This window comes from Erithacus rubecula (genome assembly GCF_903797595.1).
Source record: "Erithacus rubecula genome assembly, chromosome: 9".
In the NCBI taxonomy this organism is placed as follows: Eukaryota; Metazoa; Chordata; class Aves; order Passeriformes; family Muscicapidae; genus Erithacus; species Erithacus rubecula.
Genome location: NC_136660.1, coordinates 27,180,636 through 27,195,034, shown reverse-complemented (window position 1 = coordinate 27,195,034; position 14,399 = coordinate 27,180,636). Strand labels below are relative to the sequence as shown.

Here is a 14,399-nt window from a genome sequence, read left to right as displayed (position 1 = left end):
TCACTCAGATCCCCACAGAAAGGTAACAGCCAGCAGTGCAGGGGACAGCCTGGTGGCTTTTCCAAGGCCATGGACTGTAGTTCTATGAGAATTAGACACAAAAATTCTATAAGACTTAGCCACAAAACTCTTGTCCCACAGACTCTGCATCTGTCCCCTTTGCAGCAGCCCACAGTGGGAAGCCTCATCCCTTCCCTCCCTTGTGTAGGATCTGCTGTGTTTTGAAGGAAGTCAGAGGTCACACCCCAGGATCAACCCCCATGTGTGACACTCCTGTGTTTTTTATCTGTTTCAGTTGTCTCCTCATCCACCAGAGGAGAAAAAAAGCCAAGGAATATCATGAAGGCAGATGCATCTCCAGCCAACTTCAACATTTTTTCAGTATGTGATTAAACATCCCTATAAAAAGCATGATAAAATCTTTGGATCCTTTAGGACTTGAACCTGGACAGACATCCAGCTCAGCTGAACTCCATGTGCCCCTCTAGAACTCCTGGACTAAGGAAAAAATTCCCCCAGTTCAGGAAAATTTTTTAACATTTATTTTCCTACACATTGCTTGAGCTTCAATGGGACAAGCAATGGGAGAATTATCTACAAACAAGTAGGCAAAATCAAGACATTGGAATCATGGAAGCAGAAATTAAAATTTTGTACCAGTCACCTATTTAATTCTTCTGGCTCCCAAATCGATTTTAAAAGCTGTTTTGCTAAGATTAAGCACTGCCAGGGAAATAAACCTGTCATACCAACTGTTATTACCATTTATATTACCACAGTTCTCAGGAAAAACTATGTGGCACTGAGTGCTGTGTAAACACACGAGGAGAAGAAAGTCCCATGTCCATGGAGAGCTTACACTGAGATTTTACAACTGATGGACAACACCAGGACCCAAATGGCACAGCCAACAGCCAGAGTCTGACAGCAAACAATGAGATATTACTGGTGTAGGAGGGAGTGGTCTTAGTCTAGGGAGCCTAAAAGTTGATGACACTTCAGTGTTGTAAGAAAGGCTTTGTCAGTGTTGATGAGGAAATCCTTTTGAAAAATTAAGTGAAGCCTCAGAACTTAGCTGCGCAATATTCGCAAGAATAACAGCAATGATGATGGTGCAGAAAGATTAAAAAACCCCTGGTACCTTGAGAATTAAAAGAATCTCACAAATGGAAATGACCAAGCAAAGAGGCACAGTGAAATATGTGAAGGGCAGAATGTGAGTGATACCAGCAAGCAGGGAGAGCTGGCATTTGGATTCTAGAGATTCATGTTTCAGCCACCAGCCTTTGGACGATGAAATCAACACCTGGCAGAGTCACATTTGGGATAAGAAGGAGCAGGCCAAGATTCTGTAATTAACATGGTGTATTCCAGAAACTGAGACAAGAGGTAGAAAACCTTAAACAAGTTTTCAGATTGGAGAGAGCAGAGAAAAGGTGGAAAAAATCTGCAAACTTTCAGATATTTTCCAAATGCAAGGAACCAGTGAGCTTTTAACCTGAATGAACACTGAACTTCTTTGGCTTGTCTGTAATCAGAATAATAAATTGTCTGTAACCAGATTAATTGTAATCAAGCAAAAGATTTCTTGCAATAGAAAAGAAGTAACATGAAGGAGTAATGAACAGATGGTTAGGAGAAAGGAAGATAAATGGTGAGACTTCTTTAGTATTAAGAGATAATTCTTGAGGAGAGAGGGAGGACTCTGACTCCTCAGCACAGATGGTTGAGGAGCTTTGTACCATCCAGAGACAAAATGTGCAAAGGGAGCAGGGAAAACAGAATAGCAGTCTACAGCAATTCCCACTAAAAACTGGACATGGGAAAGGGAACTACTCAACCAAGGACGTGATGAAGGAGCAGTGTCCAAAGTATATAAAGTGTTGGAATAAAGGGAAGTAAACAGAGGCAAACAAAATGAAAATTCCAAAACTAAAAGACTGTTTGTATCCATTGAAGTCAACTGGGAGGCCAAGAAGACTGAAGGTGGTTAGCAATGGATAATTAGAAATCTTGCTGAGAGCAATTTCAGTGGTCAGCATGGAGACAGCCACATTAGTTGGATGTGATGTAGTGGTGAAACAGAGAAAGCAGAACCTCTTGCTTAACAAGAGATTAAAAATAAAAGGGAAAGGGATGCACAGAGTAGTAATTTTTTGGAGTACAAGAGAAACTAAATTGCTTTTCTTTCAAGAGAAAAGAGCTACAAGCAGATAGTTACTGGGCTGCAAGCCTTGGGAGAACTAATTACAGAGATGAATGGAGGGTGAAAAAGGTCACATAATGGTCATTAAGAAAAAAACTCAGCAGAGATTAACAGGAAGAACACAGCAATGCAGGGATAAATGCATCTATTTGCTGTCTGAGAGAAATGGATAACCTTCACTGCCCATTTAGAAGCAGGAAAATATATTCCATCTGAGGGTTCAGCCTTCATGTGGTTTATATCATAGAATCAAACTCACCAGTGAATTGAACCTCTTCCCAAAGTGAGGAGAAACCAGTAGGCTCTAATGCTGAGATGTGCTATTGAAGTGATGTGCTGGAACATAATTCTAGAGGATTTCCCTCACTGATTTCCTTAGCTGACAAAACCAAGAAACCCCAAACAAAACCACAACAACCACAACAACCACAACAACCACAACCTGAAAGTTTGGGATTGTAGAATCATAGAATGACTTGGGTTGTAAGAGTTTATCAAGAATATCTCATTGCAGCCCCCCTGCTATGGGCAGGGACACCTTCCACCAGGATGCATCACTGCTTACTGCAGTCCTCACACTGTTAAGGAGGTAAGTCAGAATTGCTTTGGGATAACTTGATTCCTCCTTCTGAAAATTCCTTTGCTTGAGTGCAAACATTTCTGAGTTTAAACCACACAAATTTTCTAGGTTACCTTGCGGGGATTTTTTGCAAACAGCAACTTATTTCTTTCCTGGGAGCACTTTAATTGCAAATACAACTTTCCTGTGAGACTGTGGGAAGCTGAGCATGGATTAAATCTGGGTAATTTTTTGCTTGTCTCTGTACAAGGTAGTCCATAAGCTTTCTGCATGTTAGGAGAAGGTGGAAAACAATCACTCTGACAGGTTTATCTGAGCCAGGCTGTTCTTGGCAAACAGATGCATGCCTGCTGTCAGGTGCCTGCAGCAAGGTAGCCTCTCTTATACTGTCAAGGTAAAAAAACCTGTGATATGCAGAGTTCCAGAGGGTGTCAGGATGATCAGGCCACCATCATAAAAGCAGGAAAAACCCTGTACCAAGTGTGTAAGAAAAACACATGTCCTCATGATTACAGGTGATGCACTCACATAGACCAGAAATGGGTCTCAAAGCTGCTGAGACCTCCATCCACCAACATTTAAATAAAAGTATTGGAGAAAAGACACTTCCATATAAAATATTCCATCCATGCTATTTCACATCTCTTGGCTAAGTTCTGTGTTTTTTCTCTATTTTATGTACTTCCATGTAATCTAAGTCTCCTGTAAAGAGAATCGTTCTGTTCAGCAGCCTCAAGTAAATGAGAATTTTAATCCCCTGCTAGTTTAAATTCATAACTAATCCAGTTATGATTCAGTAAATGTTTCATTTTACACTTAACAGTGAATTTGTGAGGCAAATTTTTGTCACTGTCTGCTAGAGACTCCATTACACCCTCTGCATCTTCCTCATAAGCTCTCAGAAGTTCTGCCACATGCACGTCTGATTTGAGTCAATGATAACAACAGCACTTTATAGCACTTCCACTGCTAAGAGCATGGCAAAAATGCAAATTTAATCCATCTTCTCCACTCAACTGCATAAAGGACAGAAAAATCTAAATGATGGGTTTCTCAGTAGCCCCCAGCAAGTTTCCTTTGGATTTAACTGCCACTTAGGCATTGATGCACCTACACAATGCTTAGTGCATTTCAATGTTATATTTTCTCCTGTGGTTCCACTTGCTGAATGTATTAAAACTCTGAAAAAAACAGTTACATCTCTTATTCTTGGTGACCTCTGTGTCTCACTATCAACCCCAGATAACTTGTAAAACATCACAGCTTTGGTCAAGTGTGTCAGTGAGCACAAGGAGGGGGAGGGAAGGTGCTCAGACCTTGATGAAACGGCTGCTTATGCTTGCTGCTGACACACATCAATGCTTTCATCAATGATAAATCATTTTATCAATAAAAACATCATTAAACTGCTGACTCTGCTTTGCTCTGGTTAACACACGTCACACTTCACGTGCTGTTATCTCAGACGGGTTCACTTCACTGTGGAAGTGATGTGCTCACACAAGCCCTGCTGTCTAAAATAGATATTAAACCTGATGTGCTGCTTTCTTGTTAGAAAATAAAGATGGTGTTAGAACATTTATTTAGTTCTCAAGGACAGTAATTGCAATGCTGGCTTCAAAAATGAACTGAAGTTCCATGGTGAATGGATTTCAAAAGTTATGCAGCACAAGGGTAAGTTTGACTAAGTATTTGGTTTTAGTGAAACAAAATCTTCATTAATATCTAACTACTCCTTAATATTACAGCTTTGTTCAGTGTTTGGAAAATATATCCAGGATTTATAGCTGGAGCTAGGAGCTCTGAACACTGGCATTCCCATATACTCTGCTAAAGGGAATGTCTGAGATAGTAAAATTATGGGGAATTTAACTAAAGGTTGTAACTTGCTAATGCTTTTCCAAAAAAAGAAACAGTATGTGCTGCTGCAGCAACACTTTAGAAAGCCACTCCTTTCCATGGAAAGGCTCAAACCCTCACCTCTGATTTCTGTGCTTAAAGCAGAGGACAAAGGAGCACAAACCCACCCCAGAAAGCCCCGCTACAGCAAGGGTGGAACTTTGCTACCCACACTGGCATGTAACATAACCATCAGGTATTGTTTTCAGTTCCTGATGGGATTGTGTGCACCAAATCCCAGGGTGACAGGCAGAAAAGATAAAATTCAGATGAGGCAGTGGAGTCATGAGTTTGAACAGGCACAGGAAACTACTTCAGATGGGAAGGACAGGGCAGGGAGAGGAGCTGTTTAAAGCCCCATTTACCCAATCTCCGGATAAATTGCTCTTGGCAGGAGATTGCAGAATCCATTGCAATAACAAGAAAATATCTTGGCCCTGCTAGTGATTTTAACATGAAAGTCTCCTTTCCCTTGCTTTTAGAAACAAGCTAATTAATAGTTTCCTAGAGCAGTGACTTAGTGACCACAGATATCTGCACCAGGCAGATTTCTGGCAAAATGCACCAGCCCAGCTCAGTCCCACAAATGGCATTAGACACAAAAACATCTTCTTTGCATGTAGCATGTACAGGTCTGTGTTCACACAGTATTTTAAGAACATTTGGAAGTTGGGAGTAAAGGTGTCACTTCAGAGATGATGACTGAAAGCCAGTCAAGGTTTGTGATCTGTGACAAACGCCCACCAAGATGCTGAGAGATTGTGTGACCTGGCCTAAACCAGCTCAGCTTAGCTTGGCAGAAGCTTTTGATGAATTTTTTAGCAAAATAGAGAAGTTACAATTGAATTTGTGTGTCTGTCAAATCCAGACTTGCTGCATCAGGCTTAGCAGAATATATTGCCTCTGCATGGAAATCAAAGTTAGCTGAGTTTTGTAAGTACCGTGTATAAGTATTTTAAATATTTGAATAGATGAATAAACACAAGGAATAATCTAGTAGGGTGGTGGGAATGACACAAATTCAACATAGTTACACTACAATTTATGAGGCTGACCTACAGTAGATATTCCAGAATTTTTGTCACAATATTTTCATTAATGAGAAATCACTGTATCAATTAAAACATGATGAGCAGCACAAATAAGAGACCATCTCTGTAGGCATGTTGGTGTCCACCTCCAGCTGTACTGGAGCACATGAGAGCCTGCATTACTGACCTGTACCCACAGGTTCTTGGTCAAAGCTGCAGAACTGTGAGCAGCGTAAAACAACTGTTTTTTTAGACATTGCTGTTAAAATACAGTTCAACCATAATTGCAATTACACAGGTACCCACGTGCTGCAAGGTGTGGCACAGTGTAACCACAGGGACAAACATTGCTTCTAGTGGGGCTCCATGCAAAGGGATCTCTTCCCGTAGCTAAATTTGCTCTCTGCAATAAACTGAAGGATACAATCAGGCAGCCTGTGACTCATGCAGTGCATCATTTCTAATGTCTCCTGTGTGCAGAAATGAAAATAAAAGCAGATCTCTTGTTCCCACAGCCCTGGAGGGGGGAGTCCTCACGACTCACACTGTTTTACAGACCCCTGGTCACTGAAGGGCGGACTGACACCCACGGCTACAAAGGGAAACAAACAGTACTTCTTAATTAAAGTCTTTTATTCAAGCTGCAACCCCTCACAGCAGACATTTCATAACTTCTAGATCTATGTTCACACAAAGATTGACAGAAAAACCCAGCCATGAAAGAAAACATAAAATTTTTTGATGTTTATTTTTCCATGAAAAAGCTTTACAAGGAGAGAGAGGCTGCTCAGAAGTGTACATTCTTTAATCACTGTTTATCTGTTGGTTTGATAGCCAAGGCTGACATTTCTTTTACAGTGTATTATTTGTTCTCATAATATTACAGGACATTTACCCTTTCTTTAAAAAGGATCATAATCTATGAATATTGTTAAGAACCCTGTTAGGCAACACTGTTAGTGAAGAATTTATGTGACCTAGATCAGCTGCAGATGAAGTGCTTTCATTTTAATTCTTCTCATATTTTATAACAAATGTAAACCACATTTTTAAAATATTCAGATACGTGAAAGGCTTTGCATCAAATGTAATGGAGAAACAAAGGTTTAGTATTTCAAAAAACAGACACAATTTTGCAATGCCTACAAAGCAACAACTTTCTCAAGGAAGAAAGTAAAATTTCTGTCTTTCCCTTAAACCACCTGGAGATGTTTATTAAGGTTTTAAGTGCTCAAATGTGAATTTTCCTCACTAGCATTACACTGCTGGGATTTTCAGATGTCCCAGCAGCAGAATCTAAATGAAGTTACACGTTTTCACAGTGAGATAACCTGACCCTTCCTGACTGCTCCTACACACAACCTTCTGCTGTGCTGATCTGCAGAACAGATGAAAACAACTCCAAAACAAAAACCAACTCTCCACCCCTCAAATACCAAGAGGTGTCACCTTTGTCCCTTTAGATCAGTGCATGTTTTTCCTTCCATCTCACTCAGACCACAATTTCAGCAAGCTGTTTGAAGTCTCCCTGCCACGTTTGTTCTGGAGGGTACAAAAGAGGTAACAATCATTTCAGAAGCTCACAAGATCGAGAAACAACCTCATTTTGAAATATTTTGTAAGAAAAGAGTTTGACAAATAAGCACCTTAATTTCAAATAAACTCAATAACATGACAGAGAAGGAAAACTCTTCACAGTTTCAGAATTAGTAGAATTAAATCCCTCTGAAGCTTGCAAACCATGAAGGTCAAATACCTTATTTCAATCAGTACTCCAGTATTTCTGTAAAGAAACACTTTCAAGTATTGTTACAAAAGGCACTGATTTTTTTTCCTTCAGCCATCAAGATGTAATAAAAACACAGAATTTCTGTCACATTGACCCAAATTCCTGGCCCTAAAGATATTTGCTACTAACCCTGGAGCACCTGGATTTCACCCAATCACTGTTTAACAACTACCTTCTTTTTCTTTATGGATTTTCTTACAAAATCACACAGATCCATCACAAGTTTTAATGATACAATGATAAATGGTACATTAATGGTAATGACAGAGAGGAGAATGTTTTATTTGTTCTAATTCTATTTTAAAAGGGAAATTGGGCACTTCTGAAGTGAAACATTAAATAGATACAACATTTAGCAATTTGTTTTTCCACTTCACTATCAATTCGTTTTTAAAATCTCGAAACTAAATTTGCAGATTTGGAAATCTGATTCAAGCAACTCTCAGGACAGATTCCTTGAACATATGGTTCAAAACCTGTATTTCAGTTTAATCAAAAGCTTGAAAAATATACTTTTTTTTTTTTTTAATAGATGCAAAATCAAATTGGGAATCGCTGTTTTGCTTTCTATGAAGTCTGACAATGGCCAGATGGGTTGAATTTCTCAATCCTGAGTCAAAATGGGAAAGGATACAGGGTGGAATATCTCCCTTCTGAGGCATGTTGAGTAGAGAGCATTAAGTTAAGGCAGATGTATGAACAGGTTTTCTTCATATGGGATTTCTTTAGCTCAAAATTGTCAATGTTTCAAAGAAACTAGGCAAGACTTTAAAAATGCTTGCCATTCTTTTGCTTAGCCCTAGAGCCTGCAATTGGACAGAGCTCCCTGGTATGCTTGAAAGCAATGGACCACCAAAGAGGTAAACTAAGCAATATTTAATTATAGCTACACAAACATTCCTCAACTCACACCCAAGGCATCCAGCTTCTCATCTGCAGCAGGAGTGCATTACCTGAAAATAATTAAACAACCTGCAACCAGACAGCAAATGACATTGTAGCTAAAATTCTTAACCTATAGCAGCTAAAGTACTTAATCTCTAGTATGAAATTTTCCTGAAACCAAGAGCCATCAGAATCCCTGCAAAGGCTACTCAAGTTTGATGGGATGCTCTGGGACAGCTACAAAGAGCTCCAGGACCTCACTGGACAGGGCCAGAGGTAAAGGTAAAACTTCTGACAGCAGCTGCATCAGAGCAGAGCTTGATGAAGCTGACCTGAGGACATCATCCTATTCTAATGCTACCTAGAATTGCTTGCTGTTCCCATCCCCATCCCTGGAGCAGGAAAGGGGCAAAGAGCTCCTCTGGAGGAGTGGAGGGAATTATCCTTCCTGCTTGGATCCCTCCATGGCAACAGGATATGGGCTACATTGCACTGTGGGAACTACAGGAGGAAAGGACAGACCCAAAAATCTAACCAAAATCCCCCACAATTGTATGACAAAGAAACTAAGATAAACTTGGAAACTCAATCAGAGATGTGATGAGTCCTGAACAGGAATGAATCCTAATCCTAAATGAGAGCAGTGACTGTATCTATAAGAGTACAAAAACTATAAAATATAGATCAGCTGCTTCTAATGGAAGACAGTAGTCAAATTTGGTTATGTGAACATAATGGAATGTAAAATATTAGAATATTGTAGAATATTAGAATATTGTTTATAAATTAATGAGCTGTTGTTGAAAGCCAAAACAGATGTTGTGATTTAATTAAAAAAATAGTCAGGTCTCACATTTTCAAAAATGATCACCAATTACTTGTCACCATTCCATACTTCATTTCCTTGGGACAGAGAAGCTCCTCTAATCCCTGACAAACCAACTTTGATGAAAATTGTAATGATAAATTCAGAATGCTAAATCTTTGCTAACCTAAATCAGTAATATTAATTGCTCATATGAGCAAGTGACCTGGCAGATTTCAGTGGAGAATTACTGGGGGTGACTGATGAGCTGCTGTGCATGGAAAATTCTCCTTAGGCAGCACAACTGCAGCCTGGAAAATACAATGTGTCACAGCACATCTCACACACACTGTACACCAAAGAAAACTTAATTTTCACTTCACACTTCTGTGAGAGTGTAGCCTCAGTGTGTCTTTGAGGTAAGTTTTAATGAATACCAGTGATTTTAAAAAATTACAGATCTTAAGAATGTACATAAAACTCTGCTATTGTCTATTAAACTATAACCCATTTGAAACTAGATCTATCACTCATAACTCTACAAAGTCAGACATTTAAAGCTTCCATGTATGTAGGAAATCTTGTTAGGAATCAAAAATTCAAGACAATTTATGGTCAATAATGCCTCTATCTTTGCTAAAATAAATAGTAAATAATTAAAGGAACAAAAGGACATGGCCCTACATTAAAAGGAAAGTCTCTTCATTTTCATCATCCCCCTCCTCTGAGCAAGAGGTTAGGAATATTTTTTTTTTTTTTGTTCTCTCCATAAAACAGTTTTACCCATAGTTTCAGCTACAATATTTTCCTACGAAAATAAAATCAGTGCATTAAGAATATATACAATATACTGGAAGCCATATGCACCTTTTCTCAGGATAAGCAGATAAGGCATTTACCTGATGCTATGAAACTACTTCCTCATGTATTACACACCTGCTCTGAACTTGCTTGGTACCACAAACCACAGCACTATACAAACATTATAATGCTCTACAGGTGGAAGATATGAGAGGCCAAACACAAACTGTGAAGAACTGCATCCAAGAGAAAAGCTAAAAATGATGTAAGAATCTAACACATAAAGAAATCAACTAGAAATATATGCATAAAATATGTGCCCATCAATAGGTTTACACAGTCATCATCCCTACCCTTCCTTCAACAGAAGAGAGCAAAAACTAGAGAAAGATATTACTGAATTCAAACAACATGAAAGAGCTATTAAAAAAATTATCCTCCCTCTTCGAAGCCACATTATCTTTTTTCTAGCCTAGTAAAAAAAAAATTATACTGAAATTAAATAAATTTACTAAAAATATCTCATAGAATTATTAATACATCCATTCAAAACCAAAAGCTGTCCCAGAAATTCAAACACTACAACTAAAAACTTGAATTGCTGCTGAATTTTTTTACCATTATACAAATCAACTATGACCAATACTCTACTTAGAGACTTGCTATAGTCATTTAATTCTTTACTAAGGTCTGCTGTAAAACCTGTAGAAAGTAAAGCCAGTAGAAAGTAAAGTTTGGAAAAGGCCTTGAATTACAAACTTTTACTGTGAGACACAAATCTGGAAGTGCTGAGCCATTCTAACCTGCTAGAATTTTTGTATCAGGGAACACCAAAAAAAACTAAGTTCCTACAGAAAGAGGTAGCAGTTATCAATATATCTGATTTTTCAATATTTAGACAGAATAGTAACATTTCCTATTTTTCTGCATCATATTTGGAAGATTCTTTCTGGTACTTAAATAAATTTCTGTAGCTTGTACTTGCTATACTGTTTGTCTGCCTGGTGAAATTTATGGCACTTGTTGCTTTATTGTAAGAGCAGCTTGTAAACCCTGGAGGAAGAAATGGAAATAGTATCCCTAAATAAGCTCTAAAAAATCTGTGCTTTTCTAATCACTGAACATTCAAATATCTGTACACTACAAGTGAAACAGAAGTAGTGACTCTGGGAATGTGCATCCTTATGCCTTGGACAAACAAAACTTTATGTTAGACTATAGGATTAAAGGCCAATCACAGTGAACTCAGAGACTGAGCCAGGAGAAAACATTTAGATAGAAAATATAACTACAATTAAACATTGTACACTATAGTTAAATAAAGTGAGAAATACAGTATTTTCCCTACAGCAATATATTAATTGCCAGTGTCAATAACAATTTTTTTTTTTTTTAATATTGGAATACAGGCAGAATTTGATGACCTGATCCAATTGAAATAGAAAAATATAATGTCATTCTAGCTGAAAATTTGAGTTGGGGTTGTTCATTCTTGAGAAGACTGGAGAGACCTTCTGGCACCTTCCAGTACCTGAAGGATCTACAAGAGCTAGACAGAAACTTTTGAAAAGGGCATGTAGGGATAGGAGCAGGGGAAACTGGTGAAATTGAAATAAGATTAAAATTGGATATTGGGAAGAAACTCTTTACTGTGAGGGTGGTCAGACACTGCACAGGCTGCCCAGAGAAGCTGGAGATGCCAGGTCCCTGCAAGTGTTCACAATCAGGCTGGGTGCAGCTCTGGGTAAGCTGCTCTAGTGGAAGGTGTCCCTGTCCACAGCAAGGGTTTGGAGCAAGATGGACTTCCAGTCCCCTTCCAACCCAAACCATCCTATGATGGGACAAAATGAGAGACAAAGGTTCCATCTGATGAACTGCACATTCAAGGCAACTGTGACAGTTTGGTTCCTTATTCTGAACTTCTGAACCTAATCCTTGTTGTTTCCAGAGAGCAACAGAAAAATCTGCAGGCCACCTAGAAACTGATTGAAAGTTTCCAGGCTACTATCCAAAGGTAAACAGACAAACAAAAAATTGTGAAAGACTGAATTTTACTAAAGTGTAAAAATAATAAATGGCCAAATCAGTTTCTTTATCTTCATCCTTCCAACAGCATTTGCCATCTCTGAACAAAGTAGAAAAGCTTTTTCACTCTTCAAAATGGCATGTGAGAATTGAGAGGCTTACCCAAAGGAGCTGAAACAATGAATTAGAAAAGTTGCTTCAAAACCAAACTTAACAAAAATAACATTTCAGCCCTTGCTTTGCTGACAGGTGAGATAACAACCATTTCTGGTGCCACAAAGAACTCTCAGCTAGACTGGCATTTCAATGGAAGGAAGAACCACACCAGTCTATATGGTTCCTTTAAACAAAAGCCTCTCGGGTTCATGACCAACATTTCAGTCCTTTAAGCAAGAAAAAACAACAACTGATAGTGGGGATTTACTGATAGGTGTCAGGAGTAATTATTCTAGAAAAGACTATATTAAAAAAAATTCTTCTACTACTGCACTTTATAATATGTGTGACAATACTATCTTTCAACTTAAAATCATCTTCTCAGAACTGATCATCACGACCAGAGCACAGGGCCTAACCCAATTACCACTTAAGCACGATGGAAACTCTTCCAGTTCAAGTAATAAACTTGCACCACCATCACCCTGCCCCTACTTATGGCAAATTGAGGGAATTTTATTTGCAAAACACTTAACCACCAAGGACAGAGTTTTGCAATAGAGTTTTAAAGCATCTTACTCAAAGATTATGTTACCAGTGTTCTAGCAAAAGATCAGAAGGTCTAAACATGAATGTAAATAATTCATTATCAAGTATACAATTCTGGTTCAGTGCCACTCTAACAAATCCAAGGACTAACAGTGACTTCAAAAGACTGAGTGTAATATTCTTCATAATATTAAGTATATGCAAGACAGAAGTTTGCAGAATAGTCTTTGCAGAGAAATCATGAAAATGGGAGTGAATCACCCTGCTTGAAATGGTTGACATCTAATTTTTGCAGTAGATATTCAACCATTATCTACCACTTCTATAAAATGTAAATATGTGTGTATCAGAAAAGCTCCAGCATGGCTTTGTGCTGGTTATTTTATATACATATACACATTGCAGAGGCACATTCATTGTTAAAAATCTGCATTAAATTCTTCTGCAGGAACTTGAACACTTCCTCTCACAGAAAATTCTCCATGAACCTTTGCTCTTCAGGTAAGGCGGTCATGTTGAGTTAAAGCAAAATGCTCAGTTTGCATAAAACTAGAGGTGAACCTAGTTTAAGGTGTATTTTCAAAATACATGTGTCATAAGTGTCATTACAGAAGAATAAGCAAGATACTTCTTTTATAGACTGGAGAAAGAAACTTCCTTTTGACATTCTCTTAAAATGTAATAAGGGCACAAAAGGAATTTTGAAATGTTAGTCCAAAATTATCTACTCTAACACTATTTACAGTGCAAAGATCTTACAGTAACACCACAAAGTAACACCAGATCTTTCAAATGGACTCTAAAAATTGTTGCTCATTTCTTAAGACTGGTAGACATCCAGTAAATTCACAATTGGCAACAGAGTCTAAAGTATTACAAAGTTATTGCTGCTACTGTAATGTAAAGAAATGAGGTTGTGATGATAAATTTTCCTGTTAGGCTGTAGGAAAACCTACTTCATTTTACCAAGCACATTATTTCTTAGCTTTGTCATAAGCTCCAGGAAAAAATAGAGTGAAGTTATCTATTTGTACTTTCTCCCACAGAAATGGTGGACAGCAAAATAAACTGTGAAATCAGCTGGCTGTGTGTTAGTTGGTTACAAAGGTGTGAGTCAGTTCCACTTGAGCTGAGCTGCCATGGTCTGTGCCAGTGACCTGCAAGGGCTGCCTGAATGAGACCCCAGCCATCATGCAGGCACTGCTACCTTTGCTGCAGTAGTAGAGGCATGCTTTGATGGCCAAGGTGGCTTCAGCTGACACACAGCTCCCAGGCAACTGAAAGGGAATGACAGTTTGACAGGGAACATCCTTTATTTCTCCTGTCAGATACTGTCCTTGCAGCAACCAGGTGTTATCTGCAAAAGAAGGACAGATTTTATCATTAGAGTATTTAACACCATGTCTGAATGCCACAGAAAACACTAATTCTACCTATAGGACAACAAGGACTTTCCACATGCAACATTAGAGGAAATTTCCTTCCTGATTTTTCCAGTCGTGAACACAAAAAAAACCCCAAAAAAACAAACCCCAAGGAAAAATAATTTACTAGTGCTTTATCAGTCATTTAAAAATGGAGAGATCCATGGCTTTGCATCAGGTGTATTATAAGTGTATTATATACAGTACATATATTTTAAATGCAATATAACTGCAATTTCTCCTATGCAC

General features: G+C 38.4%; 1 protein-coding gene across 1 annotated transcript in view; it reads right to left on the bottom strand.

Annotated features, from left to right (window-relative positions):
- Positions 1-6,445: 6,445 nt before the first annotated feature.
- NHLRC2 (NHL repeat containing 2) overlaps positions 6,446-14,399 on the bottom strand; it is a 32,465-nt gene continuing 24,511 nt past the window's right edge. Inside the window, exon 11 of the mRNA XM_079313088.1 lies at positions 6,446-14,083. Coding sequence (XP_079169214.1) covers positions 13,818-14,083 — 266 coding nt within the window. The 3' untranslated portion in view covers positions 6,446-13,817. The remainder of the gene's footprint in view (positions 14,084-14,399) is intronic.